Below are 20,718 nucleotides of genomic sequence, written 5' to 3'. Positions count from 1 at the left end.
CAGCTAAGCTAGCAGTGTAGCAGAAGTAAGAAATACTGCCACCTGCAGGTGGGAGTTGGCATCACTTGAATGCCAACTCAAGTGATGTTGAGTTGGCAACATCACTTGAGTTGCCAACTCAAGTGATGTTGGCAACTTGAGTTGCCAACATCACTTGAGTTGTTGGCAACTCAAGTGCCAACAACTCAAGTCATTTTTTTTACAGAAAAATGACTGTAATAATAGTCATTTTTCTGACTATTATTACAGAAAAATGCAATGGACTCCCCCCCAGGCCTTGACTTTAACACGTGTCTTGAAGGACACACTAATCTGGATTTCTGCTGAATGAAGACAGTAGGAGCGTTATTAACTGCTTATAACCTTTAATTATAAGCAAGGCACTTTGAATTTCCTTGTTGCTGAAAATGTGCTATATAAATAAAATTACCTTACCTTTAACCAGATCTTGTTCTCCTCTGTTTGGTTTGATGTCGGATTTCTTGCATCTCGCTTGTTTTTAGCAAATCGTACGTTTTATTGTCTTCCTCCACCCTCACCACTTCTCTTCCTCTGCCCACAGATGATGAAGATGGACCCCATCAGTAGGCCCATCCCTGTCCAGATCCCCAGCCTCTCCCCCCAGCCTCAGACTCCGCCTTCCCGGAGCAGCTACACCGATGGGCTCGTCCCGTCCGAGGACTCCTCCTCCTCTCCATCCCCGCCCTCGCCTCCTCCCCCCCCTCCACCCGCCGTGGCCAGTATGGGCCACCAGGGGGCACCTCCTTCCTCCTACGTGAAGTACAGCACTCTGGCTCGCCTGCAGAGCCAAAACCAGGCTAGAACGCAGCAGGCGGCCGGCGCCGGTACCACCCCCCTTCCCTTGCAGAACTACAACACCCTCCCAGCTTCTTACGGCACCTCCCCGCCGTCGCCCCCTCCTCCTCCACCACCTGTGGCACCGGCCCCTGGCTCGGCCATGGCTGCCCTAAAGTTCGGTCTGCCAAGCCCCAACTGTCTCCCGCCGCCGCCTCTGCCAGAGGAGGAGGCACTGGAGCCGCACAGCCTCCCACCCCCTCCTCCAGAGGGCCTGGATGCCAACGGGCTGCCCCCTCCTCCCCCTCCGGAGCCCCTCCCCAACCCCTGCCCCCAGCTCTCCAACGCAGGCCTGCAGCAGTTCCTGTCACAGAAGTTCCCCAACATGGTGTACGACTTCACCCCCGCAGCGCTGCAGGACGGTTCCCCCCCGCCCCCTCCACCTCCCACAGAACTCTCCCCCCCAGCATCACTACAAGTCCTCCGGCCTCTGTCTCCCAATGCCCCCCCACCCGCTCCTCCCAAAACCTTCTCCGGTGGATTCCCTCCTCTGACCGCCCCAAAACCGTCTGGCCCTTCCTCCCTCCCCATCGCCCTCTCCCCGGTGTCCCCCACCCAGCCGTTTTCTGGACACGGCCCTGTCAGGAAGCAGCAGAGCTTCTCAACGGGACACTCCCCGAATCAGCCCCCTCCCACACTGCCCAAGCAGCATAGCCTCTCCTCCAAGAACTTGGCCATCTCTCCCTCCTCCTCCTCCTCGTCCGTCTCCATCGCCGCGGCTACCTCCTCTTTGGTCAAACAGATTGTCAATCAGTTCCCAGGAAACACTTCCCCCCTGCCCCCCTCCAGCTCCGCTCCCCAGTCCCCTCCTGCAGTCAAGGCCAAACCAAAGTGGCAAATCGGGGGCGCCGCAGTGCCACAGTCACCTGAGTTCCCCCCGCCTCCCCCTGACAGCTCCTTAGGAGACTTTCCTCCTCCGCCCTCTTCCTCCTCCAAGTCGGGCTCCCCCATCAAGAAGTCTCCCTCGACCTCCTCCACGGGGTCCACCAAGCGTGGGCCTCCCCCAACCCCACAGAGGGCCTCCTCCATGAAAGACCCTCAGGAGGAGCGGCCCAAGAAGGTGGAGAGTCTGTTGAGTAAATTTAGCCAGGCCCCCCAGACGGGAACATCGTCGAGCTCCTCCTCAGCAACGGGATCTCCTTCCAAAGACTCCACCTCCCTTCCAGCGCCGCTCCCCAAGCCGGGGAAGCTGAACCTGGCCAACCTGCCTCTGGTCATCCAGGGCCTGCAGAGCGGCCAGCAGCATCAGCCTGACTTCCCTTCGCCTCCTCCCCCGCCTCCTCCCTCCCAGCATCCTCACCTGGACTCATCAGCCGACTTTTTCCCTCCCCCGCCGACCGAATCGGAGCTCTTCCCTCCCCCGCCTCACCCCTCTGAGTTCCATCACCCTCCCAAGGTCGCCGTTGTGAATCCCCAGCCTCAGATGCAGCCTCCTCCACAGTCGGCAACATCCTCTTTCTCCTCGTCGTCATGGAAGCAAGGCTCACTGAAAAAGGGGGCGGTGCCGCCTCCGGCGATGAACCGGCGCAGTAGCAACACGGCTCAGTACGACACCACCATGTCACTGCCTCTCTCGCCTCCACCCCTGTCCCAAACCCCACCCCCCTCCCTCTCGTCCTACTCCTCCTCCTCCTCCCCCATCCCCCCTACCTCCCCAAAGTCAGCAGGGCCTGCCTCTCTGGCCTTCAAGCCTCACTTCCTGGAGGACCTGAACCGCACGCTGAAGAGGAAGTCAGTGTCGCGCCACGGCTCGCTCACCTCCTCCCACCTTATCCCCTCCTCCAAGATGGAGCCCGTGGGCACAATGGACGACATGGCGCTCCTGCCGCCTCCCCCCCCAGAGCTCCTGCCGCAACAGCATCAGCAGGGGGTCCGGGGACACTCCCACACCCTGTCGCGGCACCACGGGCGCTCCCAATCGGCCAAACATGGCAACATCTCAGGCTATGCAACGCTGCGGCGAGGCCCGCCTCCCGCCCCTCCCAAACGGGACCAAAGCACCAAACTGACCAGTGAGTGGTAGGAGGCGGTGACTCTGACTGTAGCTCATTGACCAATCAGGTCCCGTTGTTCCTGCGGAGAGGAAAAACACCTGTCTCTTCTCGGTCTCCTTCGGACTCTAAGCAAGTGGCGAAGCTACTCCTAATCTCAGATTAATCCTCATTATTCCCATGGTTACATGTTTAATCCAACATGAGTAACAATTTAAATATATAAATATGTATATGTATATAGTTAGCAAGACAGAAAATCACCCCTCCAGCTTTTTTTCACATCTGTGCAGCTTTGCATTGAAACATATGAAAGACTTGAAGTGACGTTTAGCTGCGATGTACCAGGTACTGCATGAACCGAGGAGTCAGGGCAAAGAACCACGGAGGAGGAAGGTCAATGATGATGATGTGTATAGAAGTGTATATTGTGAGGGGGGAAGTGTGTGTGTGTAGGGGAGGGGCAATCCTAGAGGGAGCATTGCCATTTCTTCCACCCTGTTTTTTTTTTTTTGCGTGTTTTTTATATCAAATTATTTAATACTGGAAAAATATTGTAATAATTATTTTGAATTTTAAGAAGTGGAAGAGGAAAATGAGTGTGACTGGACATGTGACTGTTTTCTACGAGCACCTGCTTCACCAGGCTCCCACTTTCATTTGATCAAACCGCGTTTCGGCTGATCTGCTGGTTGGTGAGCCCTGACAGTTCCTCCCTCCCAAACCTGGATCGGTTTCCCACCATCAGACGGTTTTTGTTTGTTCACACCCTTTGAACTTTTTCACTGTTTTGTCATGTAACTACAACGGAGTATTAGGGCCATACTAATAAAAAAAAACAATTAAATTACAAGAATAAAGTTATATGTGTTTATTCTCTTAATACTATGACTTTATTTGAGTATTATTCTCGTAAATCTTTTCTTGTAATTTTATTTTTTTAATTATTTCCTTGGCATGGCCTCAATACTCCATCTTTTGTTGCACACTGCAGCCTGTTCATTAGGATTTATTGTGGCAGACCAAGACACAGTAGTGAATAAATGGGAAATGGAAGGAAAACATGGTTTTCAGTATTGTCTCCGAATAAACCGGGTCAGTACATTGCAGAATTACATTTTGATTAATTCAGTAATGTTCTCCACCTTCTTCCTGTATTTTCCTTCATATTGCTCAGTCTGTCTATCCCAGCCCATTGACTTGCTTCCCTGATCCTACTGGAGAAAAACAACCCCACAGCATGATGCTGCCTACACCATGTTACATGATGTCTTCAGGATGATGTGCAGGACTGACGTATCCTTCTGCTTCTCATTTATGCATTCACTTGTGTAAAGTCCAATGTGACCATCTCAAGCGTGTTTTTGTAATGTTCACAATATGAAGCAGTTCAAGGGGTGTGAAAACTTTTGCAAGGTGCTGTTGATGTCAACCACATCCTGGTTTCCAGAAGATTCCAGGGGTCGGGGCCCGGGGACAGGCTGGGATTGGTCCGAATGTTGAAATGTACAGGACAAACACTTTTTTTTTTTTTTTTTTTTTTTTTACGCGAGTTAGAAAATCTGCCGGTAAGGTCAGCCACTTTACCCCCCCCTGCGTCATTTGGTAGTGTTGCACCAGTTCTTATGTCTTCCCTCCCCTCTGAGTGGGGCGGAGCCTGTTCCAAGCTGGGAGGCCGGATTCACCCCAGACAGGCTGCAGTAACCCAAACCAACAGCTAGAGGCAGATTACAGCGAGTGGCAGAGCAAGCAGGCAGCCAGAGGCTCAACATCTGCCAGAAAGATGTGAACTGGTGCCAGCGCCTCTGCCGCTGCGGTCTAACTCTGGCTGAGCTCCACCACCAGCTCCACCTGGTGGCAGTTTTCTGCTTCACAGATCCATCACTAGTTGGTTAGTTTTAGCGTGTAGCAGCTCTAGAAATGCCCTGGGAACAAGTGCCTGGAAACAAACAGCTCTCTCTGCTGGCAGGAGTGTGGAATCATCACATTCCAGCTGAGGACACGCCCCTCTGGATGCTGAGGACACGCCCCTCTGGATGCTGAGGACACGCCTGAACCAGCTAAGCATCACCTTTAAGTGACTGTGACCTTTAGGGAGAGAAGATCTGTGTTAGACTGCAGGGTCACACGAATCTCAAGTGTGGCTCAAAGGCAACTTCCTTGTTTGTTACCCTGAACCGTTTCCAGGGAAACAGCTCTGTTTCCGTTAGTCCATCTTCAGGACAGGAAGCCGACGATAAACACGTCTGAAGGGATTATCTGACCCTGAAAACGGACCTGGAGATGACAGTAAAACGCTGACTGGAATTATAACTCTGGAGCCACAAGGGGGCCTAAAAAAATATATAAAATATGTATTTTATATATTTTTCTATATATTATCCATTGAGAAAAAGCCCAGAATATGACACAATAATTTAAAATCCCCCAGAAAACAACAAAACAAGGTTAAAACTGCTGAAAAAAAAAATTAAGATTTTTTTTTAAGGGGAATACTTTCTTAATTTAAGCAGTTTAAAAGACCATAACCCATCAGAATTAAACTCTTTTAGACCAAAACTCAAAAGAACTTCTGACATCTTTAGTTATTTACACAAAAGGTGAATCTTATTTATTGGATATAGTGGAGAAATAGCTGAACACTTTGAACCGAGCTGCCTTGATTTAAGGGAAGCATTTGGATCAGAGCCGGAGCAGAACCTCCGGGTCTGATCCGGGTTGGGGATCCTCAGTGACACTGTGACCCCGTACTGATCCACGTCCCTCTGTTCTGTCGGTTTAATCACACCTAGTTCCCTTCGTTTGGTTTAAAAAAACAAACAAAAAAACGCAGAACCTGGTGCCAGAAATCCCACTGAGCTGAAAGTCAGGAGAAACGTTCCGGGTTGTTCCATGGACGGTTCAGATGAAGGTTTTCTGTTCTTTAATCTTCCTGCTGCACACGGCTGACCTCGCTTCAGAATGATCCTGCATGACACCAACACCACCAAAACAAGAGCACAGAAGCCAAAAACGTCGACTTACTGCCCCAGTTTAAACCCTTTATGTGCAATTTTCTTTACGAGTTAATTTATTTCCAGGGTTTAGAAGGTTTTCTGTCAGACCTGCTCTGATGTCGGGCAGCGGACTTCCTCTGAGAAGAGCTTCTGATGGACTGAAAGGAAAACACACACCTGGCACATGCAGTGGTGCGTTCAGGTGACTGCCAACACAGACAGACAGTTCTAAACTGTCAGGCGTCTCGTTTGAGGACACAAGGCAGAACGGCCTGCTGCTGCTGCTGGTGTGAAACCTGCTGATGCATTTCAAATAAAGGAGGAAAAAGTCAAAGAACTGAGTCATGTTGAGTTTTTATGCACATTCACTTCAATTCTTTCATGTTTGAGTTGCAGAAAGGGAGCATATTTCAAAGCATTTTTTTTTTTACATTGAGAACGAAAGCCCACAATCCAGTGTCTTAGAAAATTAGAATATTATAAAAAATAAATAAAAAACAAGTTATGGTTATAAAAGCTGGCTTTGCTGTATTCAATCATATCAGTGGATAGTTGAGTGGATGGAAAAAGTGGGTAGGAAAAAGAAGCACCAGCCACCTGGATGACTGCTGCCTTCAGAGGATTGTTGAGCAAAATCCATTCAAAAACTTAAAGGCAATTCACCAGGAGTCAGAGTAGACTGATGGGAAACTTAAAAAGTTCACTCTACAATATTACTTCATGAATATAGAAGTAATTTTTAAGTCGAGTCATGCAATGGTGGTTTCTTCATCTCCATTAAAGTATCGAATAAAAAAAAACAAAAAAACAACAGCAGTAGTGGTGGGTACGCCGGTAGAAAAATGTCGGCATTTAAACATCTGATGTGACCCTGAGCATCAGTTCCACAGCAGACTCTCCGTCTGCTGACCTCAGGCCCGTCATGTTGAGTGACTGGATTAATGAGGTTCTGCAGGTAGTACGGGCTCCTCGGTGTGCCACTCCCCAAGGCTACTGCAGCCTTTAAACATAACGCCACGATCACTCCACGTTTTGCTCCATCCATCCATCGAGTTCGATCAGCTTCCCTGTCTGATGAAGAGAAACACCACCAACCTCAAAACAAGAACAGCTGATGCATCACAGGATGCGTTCAAGTTCACAACAGTTTCTGGGAGATAGGAGCTCTGAAGATGAGGGGAGTATTTCATGAATACAGACCAACTCTTGAGTTAGATGTTACACAAATGAATGAAGTGCAACAGTCTGTTGTGTTAATAATCTTTAATAGTCACATAATCTCTGTACAAATACAAACATTAAATTACAGGAAGCAGTTTGTTCAGCTGAATGTTTCCGAAGGTCCACTCAGTAAATGGAACCAAGCAGAAAACCAGAACCTCTCTGCAGCACCAGGGGTCCAGAGTCGCTGCAGCGCGTCGAGCAAGGCAGAATGAACGCTGTGGAATGACGGCGAGCCAGGAGTGGACTGCTGGGTGTCGGGTCGGGCTCAGCAGTTGATCCCCAGGCCGGTCCAGTGGTCCGGCACCATCAGGAAGTATTTATCCATGGCCTCGCAGAAGCGAGCCCTGTACAGCTCTGGAGAAACCACGGTGGGCATCTTCCCTGCAGAGCAAATCCAGAAGCTCACCAAGAACTTTGCTCAGAAGAAACGGAACAGATTAGACCCATCATGTTTCAAACACTTTTTTTTTCTTTTGCCTTAAAATCTTAAAGTGCTGATGCTGTACTAAACCTCCATTTATTTTATTTTATTATGCATTTAGTTTATGAACTAAATATTTAGCTTGAACCCAAGCTAAATATTTCTATCTAGCAAGCTAAATATTAACTAAACATTTGGCTAGCTAATTAAATAAGCTAGCTAAATTTATCCAGACATTCATATTGTATATGAGGCCCGTCACGGTTTGGTTCCACCACTGCTACAAGACTTTTCCTTTTGCAAACCAATTACAGTTAAACTAAACTACAGGAGCAGTTGGTGTGAGAGACTGTAAAAATACCATTTAGGTAAAGTTATTTCAATCCGTTGTCATTTTCTCTTTGGGTTTCAGACTATTGCTTTATTGTTTCATGAAGTCATTTTGTAGCAATGCTTACTGTCTTGAATATGTTTTAAATGAACTAAAGTTTTACATGTTTTTTTTCCTTACGGGTGTCACTTATTCTTCTGATAAATATTTACTTTAAGTTACACAATACACTGAAATCTGTTAAATCACAGATCATGAATGTTATGAATGCTAATTGTAACTTTGTTTTTTTTTATCCTTCCTATGAACCTGCTAGGAAACTACAGATTCAAATTAGCCGGTCTGGCTAAATCTGGCTAATGATGATGAAGTGTCTCCTTTATGAAATAAATAAAATTCAAATATTTTGCAACTGTGACACCAGATGAACACAACTTTGAAGAATGAAGCCTCGTTTTTTCCTGTTAGGTTTGTGCTGTAATCTGGTGCAGCGCATCAAATGATTGCTTTTATGTTTGAGCTGTACATTATTCCTTTCCAAATAAAGTCTATTACTTCTAAATAACCCAAATTGTTGCTGTTAACTTTTGACTAACTACAAACGGCGCCCCATGAGCGTGACAGAAGATCTGCCTGATGAAGTACCTTGGCCTCCCAGAATTCCAGTGGATTTGACGACCATCTCCAGTTTCTTGTCCCAGGTAAATGTCCTGATGTAATCTGGAGCAGACGGCAGAGGAAGCACTGTCAGCACTCAGCTTCTGACCCACAACACAGAGGCCTCCACACTCACCTATGATCCCCACCACCAGCTGGTCAGTGGCGTCGTCCCGCCCCACCAGCAGGGAGTAATCGATGATGAGGTGGCTGGACAGGAAGTAGGCGTCGCTGTGGATGGCCGCCCTGAGGATGGCCTTGCAGTGGGAGCGGATGTAGAGCGGGTTGTCATGGATCAGCTTCAGGAGGTTCTCGTCCAGCAGAACCACCTCGCAGCTCTCCTTCCCGGAGTCCGTCTTCACGTTTCGATTCCTCAGAGAGCCTTTCAGGTCGAACACCTACAGGAAACCTCAGCGGTCAGGAACTTCATATAGAGGGCTGAAGGGACACTGAAGAAAATAAACAAAAAAGTACTCTCTCTCTCTCTCTCACACACACCAGACTACGGAGCCCCCTAAAGGACATGGGGGGGGGGATGTATTTTGTGTTTCTTTGCAAGACTGAAAGTCTTTCTTACGGTGGCCACCGTACCTTCTGCTATAATATAAGGTTTTTCCATGCATGTTAGTATCTCATTTGTGAGATATCCGAAGGTTTATATCTTTTTCTTTGGGATAGAAATCCACCACAAACCTATTTGCAAAATGTAAAGGCAACATAGATCAAACATGGGCTTTCCATCCCCTTTAAGACATAAACCAAAACTTTCTATATGTAGGAAAGAAAAAGTACATCCAAATTACTTGGACTGTTTCTGAGTCATTATCACAGGGTAATAAAGTAATTGGATAGTTTTGATTGTCTCTTTGTGTTGGTAATAAAGGGCCGTTTCATCTCAGCCTTACACAGACAGACATGAACATGTGTGAATAAATCGATTTTCAATCAGTTTTTTGCACCAAAGAGCTAAAAAATAAACACATTTTCTGTAAGATATTAACATTACTAACATGCATGGAAAAACCTTATGAGAACCTTATATAAAAGCAGGAAGTATGGTGGCCACCATAAGGAAGACTTTCAGTATGTCCCCTAGGAGGCTCCATACCACACACTGCCTGGCGCACACAAGATGGTCTTTATTTTTTTTCTTCAATGTCCCTTTAGGGGCCCCGTACGTTCAGCAGTACTCAGAACACAACCCAGCTGTGAGCTGACCCACCTGAGCCATTTTGCGGCCGTAGAAGAGGTTCTCCATGACCAGCAGGTCCAGTTTCTTCTCGGCGTTGTTCTGGGAGTTCTTGTATCCGATCCGGTAAACTCCCAGGATCTTGGCCAGCACAGTCGGCCGCTGCGGACCAAACCTGGTTAAACGTTGAACCGCTTCGAGCTGACAAACAGGAACGGGAGCTGCTGGCGTACCTTCTGCTGCACAGCTCCAGTGATGTAGGTGAAGTAGTGCGGAGCAAAGTCCAGGAAGGACTGGACCTCCAGCCGGGGCATCTGCTTCAGGATGAAGCGGTCGTCTGGAGGAGACAAGGCAACGGGAGTTTGAATTTTAAACCAAAGACCTGAGCAGATGGAGCAGCCTTCCAGAGACTTCCTGTCTAACCTTCAGTGGCGTAGAAGACGGCTCCGGACTTCCCTCCCCGGGCCTGCCAGTTCACACAGTGGGACAGCGAGCGGACAAAGTCCTCCTCGCTGCTCTCCATGATCTCCTCACGCATCCTGTGGAACTCCTCGGCGTAGTAGATCCGACAGTAGAACTTGGCGTTGGCGTCTGAGAACTCTGGGCAGGAAATGACAAATGCTGAGATCTAACAGGAAGTGTGATCCGAGCCCAGAGAAGTGATGTCCTCGTAGCATCTACATCTGTTAGATCATAGAGCTGGATTTGATTCAGCTGATAAGCAGCACTTTGTTGATTTACATCAGCTTACCATCTGTTTTTACTTTTCTTAAATTTATCCAAGAATGTATTTCAAATCCAGATATTTGATTCTGTTTGTCCCAGAGAAATTCAGAGACTCACGGAGCTCGATGTGTGGGTTCACCGTCTGTTTCTTCTGCTTATCTGCTGAATCGGCATCCTCTGAAAATGGGTGGGGGGGAAAAAAAACCAGAAAGCTTAAAGAATTTTCCCATCTGTCAGTCTGCAGTGAAATGCTGCTTTTGCTTCGTTGGAACGTGTGGATCCGTACTGAGAGGCTCGCCGTCGGCGCTGCTGCGACTCTGCTGCGCCGCCAGAGAATCGCTGGGCCTCGCAGGGCTGCTCTTCACCCGACTCTCCGCACTGCACACACCCAGAGGAACCAGAGGTCAGACCTGCTGACTCAGCGTTCTGAGACGCGCTGACATTTAGTCATTTAGACTAAATATCATCTAGAAAAACTATTTCAGGCAGTTTGTTGTATCAAACTTTTGTTCAGCCACCGGAATGAGATGTTGCGATTGTTTCTGCGGCACTAATTTAGAAATTTTTTAAGGACTTTTTATGATATTTGTGCTAGTGAATGACGTTAAATGTGACTTTTTATCAAACACGATATGGGGATTCAACTCGACATCAAGTAAGGCTGAGGCAGTAGTCTTTTAAACTCAATGTTTCTGGCCAATTTTGAGAAAAATTTACAGTAAAAAAAAAACTGAGAAAACTGTGGGAATCTGTAGATTTTGTGTGAACTGGAGGGACTTAGTCATGTAACTTGGAGTTTAGAGGGCCACATAAAAAGCTACAGCGGGCCACATTTGGCCCACGGGCCTTGTGTTTGACGGCCGAAGCCGTTCACATAACATGAAAGCCGAGTACCTGGCAGGCTGCTGAGCGTCGTCCCCGGCTGCGCTGGACGACTTGGACAGGTCGTCCAGCGCCGTTTTGTACTCTTTGCAGCTGGGGGACAACAGAACCGAACAGCAGGTCAGCAACTCTGAGGTGGAGCAATCAAAGGGTAAAGGGGGTGAAAGGTCACCTGAGAGCGAAGGCGATGATGGAGCTCGGCTCACGCTCGCACACGGCGATTGGCACCCGCTCGTGTTCGTACATCAGGTAATGTTTATCTGGATCACTGAAACACACACACACACCGCCATCTCATTAAGCACTTCTCTATTAACTGCAGGGTTCACACACATTTCGATTCCAAAACGGCACATTTTACAAGAGATCAAATCTCATTCTTGTCCATTTTTATAGCAAAAATACAAAGTTCACAGTGGATATACAAAAAGATGGATGTCTGAACCCCTCTTCCAGCTCAGGAACCGACTCTGATACGACACTTACAACGGGATAGGGATGGGGTTGTAACTGTTGCCGGGCAGAAAGTTGGCCAGGATGGCTTTCATGGTGGATTTCTCCTTCACCTGGCTGTCAGTGGAGCCCAGCAGGTGGCCTTCAAACACATCTGGAAGGCCACAGAATCAAAACATGAAGAGCAGAAGCAGAAATGATAAAGAGAATGTGCAGGTCAGAGTGAATCTGTGAACCTTCTGGGATGCTGACAGAGTCCGGTTCACTGAAACTGGGTCCAGTTGTGGTGGAATCAGCTCCGGGGTCTCCAGGTGACGGAAGCAGGGACGAGGTGGTTGAGGGCAGTGGGCACAGGTGGCGGTCCTCTGATGAGAGAAAAACAGCAGCTTCACACAAAACACCACCTGCAGGAAACCTTTTATTAGGACAAAGAATGTGGAGGTTATTTGAACCCACCTTTCTCCCCATTCTGGACCACAGGGGACGGGTTCCGAGGGGAGGAGTCCAGAGCGCTCTGTAAAGCACAAAAACATGGAGGATTAGCAGCCAAAACACTGCAGCTGCCCACACTGGACAGGAAGCTCATGAGGGTCGGTCAGCTGAATAACACATGGTCTCATTTCAGATGCTTCCTGTCCGGTTTAGAAGGGAAGTGAGGAACCAGAGAGCTGGAATATGAAATACTACAACAAAATAAAAACTAGCTAGCTCGGTCAGGAAAAACTACAAAAAATGGTTCATTCCTTAATAATCAGCTTTTTCGTCAAACTATAGGAAACTGGATGCTTTCCAAGGTTAGAAGACACAGAGGAGGCGTGAGCAGCATTTCTACATCTCAGCACAAACTTCTGTGCTGCTAACCAGGCCTGATGGCTACAGCAGCTAGTGGTGTCTGAGCACAGCAGCGACGCCCACCTTGGTGTCGTCAGTGGTGTTGGGTCGGTGTCTGCCTGGACTCGGCGGGACAGACAGACGCTTCCTGCCCTTCTCCTGCTGGAACAGGTCCTGGAGTCTGCAGGAGAGAAAAAAAAAAACAATCAGGAGTTTTAATGAAGCACAAGATGCTTCAGTGTTTTTTTCTTGGGGCGCGGTCATAATCTGTGACGGCTACCAGGCTGAAAAAGGCCTGTGCAGTTTCAGGTCGGACTGGTTTTATTTTTTTATTGAACTGTTTGAAATTTAAATTTCCACTCCAGTGAATACTGGTAAATGCACTAAATGATTTGCACGTTTTCATCTCTGTGTAGAATCCTGGAGTTCCCATCTTCTCTGANTTTTTTGCGTGTTTTTTATATCAAATTATTTAATACTGGAAAAATATTGTAATAATTATTTTGAATTTTAAGAAGTGGAAGAGGAAAATGAGTGTGACTGGACATGTGACTGTTTTCTACGAGCACCTGCTTCACCAGGCTCCCACTTTCATTTGATCAAACCGCGTTTCGGCTGATCTGCTGGTTGGTGAGCCCTGACAGTTCCTCCCTCCCAAACCTGGATCGGTTTCCCACCATCAGACGGTTTTTGTTTGTTCACACCCTTTGAACTTTTTCACTGTTTTGTCATGTAACTACAACGGAGTATTAGGGCCATACTAATAAAAAAAAACAATTAAATTACAAGAATAAAGTTATATGTGTTTATTCTCTTAATACTATGACTTTATTTGAGTATTATTCTCGTAAATCTTTTCTTGTAATTTTATTTTTTTAATTATTTCCTTGGCATGGCCTCAATACTCCATCTTTTGTTGCACACTGCAGCCTGTTCATTAGGATTTATTGTGGCAGACCAAGACACAGTAGTGAATAAATGGGAAATGGAAGGAAAACATGGTTTTCAGTATTGTCTCCGAATAAACCGGGTCAGTACATTGCAGAATTACATTTTGATTAATTCAGTGATGTTCTCCACCTTCTTCCTGTATTTTCCTTCATATTGCTCAGTCTGTCTATCCCAGCCCATTGACTTGCTTCCCTGATCCCACTGGAGAAAAACAACCCCACAGCATGATGCTGCCTACACCATGTTACATGATGTCTTCAGGATGATGTGCAGGACTGACGTATCCTTCTGCTTCTCATTTATGCATTCACTTGTGTAAAGTCCAATGTGACCATCTCAAGCGTGTTTTTGTAATGTTCACAATATGAAGCAGTTCAAGGGGTGTGAAAACTTTTGCAAGGTGCTGTTGATGTCAACCACATCCTGGTTTCCAGAAGATTCCAGGGGTCGGGGCCCGGGGACAGGCTGGGATTGGTCCGAATGTTGAAATGTACAGGACAAACACTTTTTTTTTTTTTTTTTTTTTTTTTACGCGAGTTAGAAAATCTGCCGGTAAGGTCAGCCACTTTACCCCCCCCTGCGTCATTTGGTAGTGTTGCACCAGTTCTGATGTCTTCCCTCCCCTCTGAGTGGGGCGGAGCCTGTTCCAAGCTGGGAGGCCGGATTCACCCCAGACAGGCTGCAGTAACCCAAACCAACAGCTAGAGGCAGATTACAGCGAGTGGCAGAGCAAGCAGGCAGCCAGAGGCTCAACATCTGCCAGAAAGATGTGAACTGGTGCCAGCGCCTCTGCCGCTGCAGTCCAACTCTGGCTGAGCTCCACCACCAGCTCCACCTGGTGGCAGTTTTCTGCTTCACAGATCCATCACTAGTTGGTTAGTTTTAGCGTGTAGCAGCTCTAGAAATGCCCTGGGAACAAGTGCCTGGAAACAAACAGCTCTCTCTGCTGGCAGGAGTGTGGAATCATCACATTCCAGCTGAGGACACGCCCCTCTGGATGCTGAGGACACGCCCCTCTGGATGCTGAGGACACGCCTGAACCAGCTAAGCATCACCTTTAAGTGACTGTGACCTTTAGGGAGAGAAGATCTGTGTTAGACTGCAGGGTCACACGAATCTCAAGTGTGGCTCAAAGGCAACTTCCTTGTTTGTTACCCTGAACCGTTTCCAGGGAAACAGCTCTGTTTCCGTTACTCCATCTTCAGGACAGGAAGCCGACGATAAACACGTCTGAAGGGATTATCTGACCCTGAAAACGGACCTGGAGATGACAGTAAAACGCTGACTGGAATTATAACTCTGGAGCCACAAGGGGGCCTAAAAAAATATATAAAATATGTATTTTATATATTTTTCTATATATTATCCATTGAGAAAAAGCCCAGAATATGACACAATAATTTAAAATCCCCCAGAAAACAACAAAACAAGGTTAAAACTGCTGAAAAAAAAAATTAAGATTTTTTTTTAAGGGGAATACTTTCTTAATTTAAGCAGTTTAAAAGACCATAACCCATCAGAATTAAACTCTTTTAGACCAAAACTCAAAAGAACTTCTGACATCTTTAGTTATTTACACAAAAGGTGAATCTTATTTATTGGATATAGTGGAGAAATAGCTGAACACTTTGAACCGAGCTGCCTTGATTTAAGGGAAGCATTTGGATCAGAGCCGGAGCAGAACCTCCGGGTCTGATCCGGGTTGGGGATCCTCAGTGACACTGTGACCCCGTACTGATCCACGTCCCTCTGTTCTGTCGGTTTAATCACACCTAGTTCCCTTCGTTTGGTTTAAAAAAACAAACAAAAAAACGCAGAACCTGGTGCCAGAAATCCCACTGAGCTGAAAGTCAGGAGAAACGTTCCGGGTTGTTCCATGGACGGTTCAGATGAAGGTTTTCTGTTCTTTAATCTTCCTGCTGCACACGGCTGACCTCGCTTCAGAATGATCCTGCATGACACCAACACCACCAAAACAAGAGCACAGAAGCCAAAAACGTCGACTTACTGCCCCAGTTTAAACCCTTTATGTGCAATTTTCTTTACGAGTTAATTTATTTCCAGGGTTTAGAAGGTTTTCTGTCAGACCTGCTCTGATGTCGGGCAGCGGACTTCCTCTGAGAAGAGCTTCTGATGGACTGAAAGGAAAACACACACCTGGCACATGCAGTGGTGCGTTCAGGTGACTGCCAACACAGACAGACAGTTCTAAACTGTCAGGCGTCTCGTTTGAGGACACAAGGCAGAACGGCCTGCTGCTGCTGCTGGTGTGAAACCTGCTGATGCATTTCAAATAAAGGAGGAAAAAGTCAAAGAACTGAGTCATGTTGAGTTTTTATGCACATTCACTTCAATTCTTTCATGTTTGAGTTGCAGAAAGGGAGCATATTTCAAAGCATTTTTTTTTTTACATTGAGAACGAAAGCCCACAATCCAGTGTCTTAGAAAATTAGAATATTATAAAAAATAAATAAAAAACAAGTTATGGTTATAAAAGCTGGCTTTGCTGTATTCAATCATATCAGTGGATAGTTGAGTGGATGGAAAAAGTGGGTAGGAAAAAGAAGCACCAGCCACCTGGATGACTGCTGCCTTCAGAGGATTGTTGAGCAAAATCCATTCAAAAACTTAAAGGCAATTCACCAGGAGTCAGAGTAGACTGATGGGAAACTTAAAAAGTTCACTCTACAATATTACTTCATGAATATAGAAGTAATTTTTAAGTCGAGTCATGCAATGGTGGTTTCTTCATCTCCATTAAAGTATCGAATAAAAAAAAACAAAAAAACAACAGCAGTAGTGGTGGGTACGCCGGTAGAAAAATGTCGGCATTTAAACATCTGATGTGACCCTGAGCATCAGTTCCACAGCAGACTCTCCGTCTGCTGACCTCAGGCCCGTCATGTTGAGTGACTGGATTAATGAGGTTCTGCAGGTAGTACGGGCTCCTCGGTGTGCCACTCCCCAAGGCTACTGCAGCCTTTAAACATAACGCCACGATCACTCCACGTTTTGCTCCATCCATCCATCGAGTTCGATCAGCTTCCCTGTCTGATGAAGAGAAACACCACCAACCTCAAAACAAGAACAGCTGATGCATCACAGGATGCGTTCAAGTTCACAACAGTTTCTGGGAGATAGGAGCTCTGAAGATGAGGGGAGTATTTCATGAATACAGACCAACTCTTGAGTTAGATGTTACACAAATGAATGAAGTGCAACAGTCTGTTGTGTTAATAATCTTTAATAGTCACATAATCTCTGTACAAATACAAACATTAAATTACAGGAAGCAGTTTGTTCAGCTGAATGTTTCCGAAGGTCCACTCAGTAAATGGAACCAAGCAGAAAACCAGAACCTCTCTGCAGCACCAGGGGTCCAGAGTCGCTGCAGCGCGTCGAGCAAGGCAGAATGAACGCTGTGGAATGACGGCGAGCCAGGAGTGGACTGCTGGGTGTCGGGTCGGGCTCAGCAGTTGATCCCCAGGCCGGTCCAGTGGTCCGGCACCATCAGGAAGTATTTATCCATGGCCTCGCAGAAGCGAGCCCTGTACAGCTCTGGAGAAACCACGGTGGGCATCTTCCCTGCAGAGCAAATCCAGAAGCTCACCAAGAACTTTGCTCAGAAGAAACGGAACAGATTAGACCCATCATGTTTCAAACACTTTTTTTTTCTTTTGCCTTAAAATCTTAAAGTGCTGATGCTGTACTAAACCTCCATTTATTTTATTTTATTATGCATTTAGTTTATGAACTAAATATTTAGCTTGAACCCAAGCTAAATATTTCTATCTAGCAAGCTAAATATTAACTAAACATTTGGCTAGCTAATTAAATAAGCTAGCTAAATTTATCCAGACATTCATATTGTATATGAGGCCCGTCACGGTTTGGTTCCACCACTGCTACAAGACTTTTCCTTTTGCAAACCAATTACAGTTAAACTAAACTACAGGAGCAGTTGGTGTGAGAGACTGTAAAAATACCATTTAGGTAAAGTTATTTCAATCCGTTGTCATTTTCTCTTTGGGTTTCAGACTATTGCTTTATTGTTTCATGAAGTCATTTTGTAGCAATGCTTACTGTCTTGAATATGTTTTAAATGAACTAAAGTTTTACATGTTTTTTTTCCTTACGGGTGTCACTTATTCTTCTGATAAATATTTACTTTAAGTTACACAATACACTGAAATCTGTTAAATCACAGATCATGAATGTTATGAATGCTAATTGTAACTTTGTTTTTTTTTATCCTTCCTATGAACCTGCTAGGAAACTACAGATTCAAATTAGCCGGTCTGGCTAAATCTGGCTAATGATGATGAAGTGTCTCCTTTATGAAATAAATAAAATTCAAATATTTTGCAACTGTGACACCAGATGAACACAACTTTGAAGAATGAAGCCTCGTTTTTTCCTGTTAGGTTTGTGCTGTAATCTGGTGCAGCGCATCAAATGATTGCTTTTATGTTTGAGCTGTACATTATTCCTTTCCAAATAAAGTCTATTACTTCTAAATAACCCAAATTGTTGCTGTTAACTTTTGACTAACTACAAACGGCGCCCCATGAGCGTGACAGAAGATCTGCCTGATGAAGTACCTTGGCCTCCCAGAATTCCAGTGGATTTGACGACCATCTCCAGTTTCTTGTCCCAGGTAAATGTCCTGATGTAATCTGGAGCAGACGGCAGAGGAAGCACTGTCAGCACTCAGCTTCTGACCCACAACACAGAGGCCTCCACACTCACCTATGATCCCCACCACCAGCTGGTCAGTGGCGTCGTCCCGCCCCACCAGCAGGGAGTAATCGATGATGAGGTGGCTGGACAGGAAGTAGGCGTCGCTGTGGATGGCCGCCCTGAGGATGGCCTTGCAGTGGGAGCGGATGTAGAGCGGGTTGTCATGGATCAGCTTCAGGAGGTTCTCGTCCAGCAGAACCACCTCGCAGCTCTCCTTCCCGGAGTCCGTCTTCACGTTTCGATTCCTCAGAGAGCCTTTCAGGTCGAACACCTACAGGAAACCTCAGCGGTCAGGAACTTCATATAGAGGGCTGAAGGGACACTGAAGAAAATAAACAAAAAAGTACTCTCTCTCTCTCTCTCACACACACACACACCAGACTACGGAGCCCCCTAAAGGACATGGGGGTTGGGGGGAATGTATTTTGCGTTTCTTCGCAAGACTGAAAGTCTTTCTTACGGTGGCCACCGTACCTTCTGCTATAATATAAGGTTTTTCCATGTATGTTAGCATCTCATTTGTGAGATATCCAAAGGTTTATATCTTTTTCTTTGGGATAGAAATCCACCACAAACCTATTTGCAAAATGTAAAGGCAAACATGGGCTTTCCATCCCCTTTAAGACATAAACCAAAACTTTCTATATGTAGGGAAAAAAAAGTACATCCAAATTACTTGGACTGTTTCTGAGTCATTATCACAGGGTAATAAAGTAATTGGATAGTTTTGATTGTCTCTTTGTGTTGGTAATAAAGGGCCGTTTCATCTCAGCCTTACACAGACAGACATGAACATGTGTGAATAAATCGATTTTCAATCAGTTTTTTGCACCAAAGAGCTATAAAACAAACACATTTTCTGAGAGATATTAACATTACTAACATGCATGGAAAATCCTTATGAGAACCTTATATAAAAGCAGGAAGTATGGTGGCCACCATAAGGAAGACTTTCAGTATGTCCCCTAGGAGGCTCCATACCACACACTGCCTGGCGCACACAAGATGGTCTTTATTTTTTTCTTCAATGTCCCTTTAGGGGCCCCGTACGTTCAGCAGTACTCAGAACACAACCCAGCTGTGAGCTGACCCACCTGAGCCATTTTGCGGCCGTAGAAGAGGTTCTCCATGACCAGCAGGTCCAGTTTCTTCTCGGCGTTGTTCTGGGAGTTCTTGTATCCGATCCGGTAAACTCCCAGGATCTTGGCCAGCACAGTCGGCCGCTGCGGACCAAACCTGGTTAAACGTTGAACCGCTTCGAGCTGACAAACAGGAACGGGAGCTGCTGGCGTACCTTCTGCTGCACAGCTCCAGTGATGTAGGTGAAGTAGTGCGGAGCAAAGTCCAGGAAGGACTGGACCTCCAGCCGGGGCATCTGCTTCAGGATGAAGCGGTCGTCTGGAGGAGACAAGGCAACGGGAGTTTGAATTTTAAACCAAAGACCTGAGCAGATGGAGCAGCCTTCCAGAGACTTCCTGTCTAACCTTCAGTGGCGTAGAAGACGGCTCCGGACTTCCCTCCCCGGGCCTGCCAGTTCACACAGTGGGACAGCGAGCGGACAAAGTCCTCCTCGCTGCTCTCCATGATCTCCTCACGCATCCTGTGGAACTCCTCGGCGTAGTAGATCCGACAGTAGAACTTGGCGTTGGCGTCTGAGAACTCTGGGCAGGAAATGACAAATGCTGAGATCTAACAGGAAGTGTGATCCGAGCCCAGAGAAGTGATGTCCTCGTAGCATCTACATCTGTTAGATCATAGAGCTGGATTTGATTCAGCTGATAAGCAGCACTTTGTTGATTTACATCAGCTTACCATCTGTTTTTACTTTTCTTAAATTTATCCAAGAATGTATTTCAAATCCAGATATTTGATTCTGTTTGTCCCAGAGAAATTCAGAGACTCACGGAGCTCGATGTGTGGGTTCACCGTCTGTTTCTTCTGCTTATCTGCTGAATCGGCATCCTCTGAAAATGGGTGGGGGGGAAAAAAAACCAGAAAGCTTAAAGAATTTTCCCATCTGTCAGTCTGCAGTGAAATGCTGCTTTTGCTTCGTTGGAACGTGTGGATCCGTACTGAGAGGCTCGCCGTCGGCGCTGCTGCGACTCTGCTGCGCCGCCAGAGAATCGCTGGGCCTCGCAGGGCTGCTCTTCACCCGACTCTCCGCACTGCACACACCCAGAGGAACCAGAGGTCAGACCTGCTGACTCAGCGTTCTGAGACGCGCTGACATTTAGTCATTTAGACTAAATATCATCTAGAAAAACTATTTCAGGCAGTTTGTTGTATCAAACTTTTGTTCAGCCACCGGAATGAGATGTTGCGATTGTTTCTGCGGCACTAATTTAGAAATTTTTTAAGGACTTTTTATGATATTTGTGCTAGTGAATGACGTTAAATGTGACTTTTTATCAAACACGATATGGGGATTCAACTCGACATCAAGTAAGGCTGAGGCAGTAGTCTTTTAAACT

At 46.4% G+C, this 20,718-nt stretch overlaps 2 protein-coding genes and 1 long non-coding RNA gene across 5 annotated transcripts in view; 1 reads left to right on the top strand and 2 right to left on the bottom strand.

Moving 5' to 3' along the window:
• LOC103149932 (ras-associated and pleckstrin homology domains-containing protein 1-like) overlaps window positions 1-3,456 on the top strand; it is a 73,046-nt gene extending 69,590 nt beyond the window's left edge. For all 3 annotated transcript variants that reach the window (XM_007569314.2, XM_007569311.2, XM_007569312.2), the window contains one exon: window positions 563-3,456. In XM_007569314.2, the coding sequence (XP_007569376.1) occupies window positions 563-2,878 (2,316 nt within the window). In that variant the 3' untranslated portion in view covers window positions 2,879-3,456. The remainder of the gene's footprint in view (window positions 1-562) is intronic.
• Window positions 3,457-4,366: 910 nt separating this feature from the next.
• Window positions 4,367-6,196, bottom strand: LOC107838315 (uncharacterized). The gene is made up of 2 exons (XR_001664378.1): window positions 4,896-6,196; window positions 4,367-4,862 (listed from the first exon to the last, which is right to left on the bottom strand). It is a non-coding gene; the product is annotated as an uncharacterized LOC107838315 (long non-coding RNA).
• Window positions 6,197-7,088: 892 nt separating this feature from the next.
• The window catches only part of LOC103149945 (1-phosphatidylinositol 3-phosphate 5-kinase-like), a 38,789-nt gene continuing 25,159 nt past the window's right edge, over window positions 7,089-20,718 (bottom strand). The window contains exons 36-58 of the mRNA XM_016680279.1: window positions 20,321-20,412; window positions 20,152-20,211; window positions 19,732-19,908; window positions 19,542-19,645; window positions 19,342-19,470; window positions 18,257-18,518; window positions 18,109-18,183; window positions 16,982-17,092; window positions 16,398-16,558; window positions 12,641-12,832; window positions 12,182-12,239; window positions 11,962-12,090; window positions 11,759-11,879; window positions 11,445-11,540; window positions 11,285-11,365; window positions 10,677-10,768; window positions 10,508-10,567; window positions 10,088-10,264; window positions 9,898-10,001; window positions 9,698-9,826; window positions 8,612-8,873; window positions 8,464-8,538; window positions 7,089-7,447 (exon numbers count right to left, since the gene is read on the bottom strand). Of these exons, the coding sequence (XP_016535765.1) occupies window positions 7,332-7,447; window positions 8,464-8,538; window positions 8,612-8,873; window positions 9,698-9,826; window positions 9,898-10,001; window positions 10,088-10,264; window positions 10,508-10,567; window positions 10,677-10,768; window positions 11,285-11,365; window positions 11,445-11,540; window positions 11,759-11,879; window positions 11,962-12,090; window positions 12,182-12,239; window positions 12,641-12,832; window positions 16,398-16,558; window positions 16,982-17,092; window positions 18,109-18,183; window positions 18,257-18,518; window positions 19,342-19,470; window positions 19,542-19,645; window positions 19,732-19,908; window positions 20,152-20,211; window positions 20,321-20,412 (2,863 nt within the window). The 3' untranslated portion in view covers window positions 7,089-7,331. The remainder of the gene's footprint in view (window positions 7,448-8,463; window positions 8,539-8,611; window positions 8,874-9,697; window positions 9,827-9,897; window positions 10,002-10,087; window positions 10,265-10,507; window positions 10,568-10,676; window positions 10,769-11,284; window positions 11,366-11,444; window positions 11,541-11,758; window positions 11,880-11,961; window positions 12,091-12,181; window positions 12,240-12,640; window positions 12,833-16,397; window positions 16,559-16,981; window positions 17,093-18,108; window positions 18,184-18,256; window positions 18,519-19,341; window positions 19,471-19,541; window positions 19,646-19,731; window positions 19,909-20,151; window positions 20,212-20,320; window positions 20,413-20,718) is intronic.

Source organism: Poecilia formosa, unplaced genomic scaffold (assembly GCF_000485575.1).
Source record: "Poecilia formosa unplaced genomic scaffold, Poecilia_formosa-5.1.2 Scaffold239, whole genome shotgun sequence".
NCBI classification, from domain to species: Eukaryota; Metazoa; Chordata; class Actinopteri; order Cyprinodontiformes; family Poeciliidae; genus Poecilia; species Poecilia formosa.
Note: the sequence above shows the minus strand (reverse complement) of the source record. Positions and strands in the feature narration are given on the sequence as shown.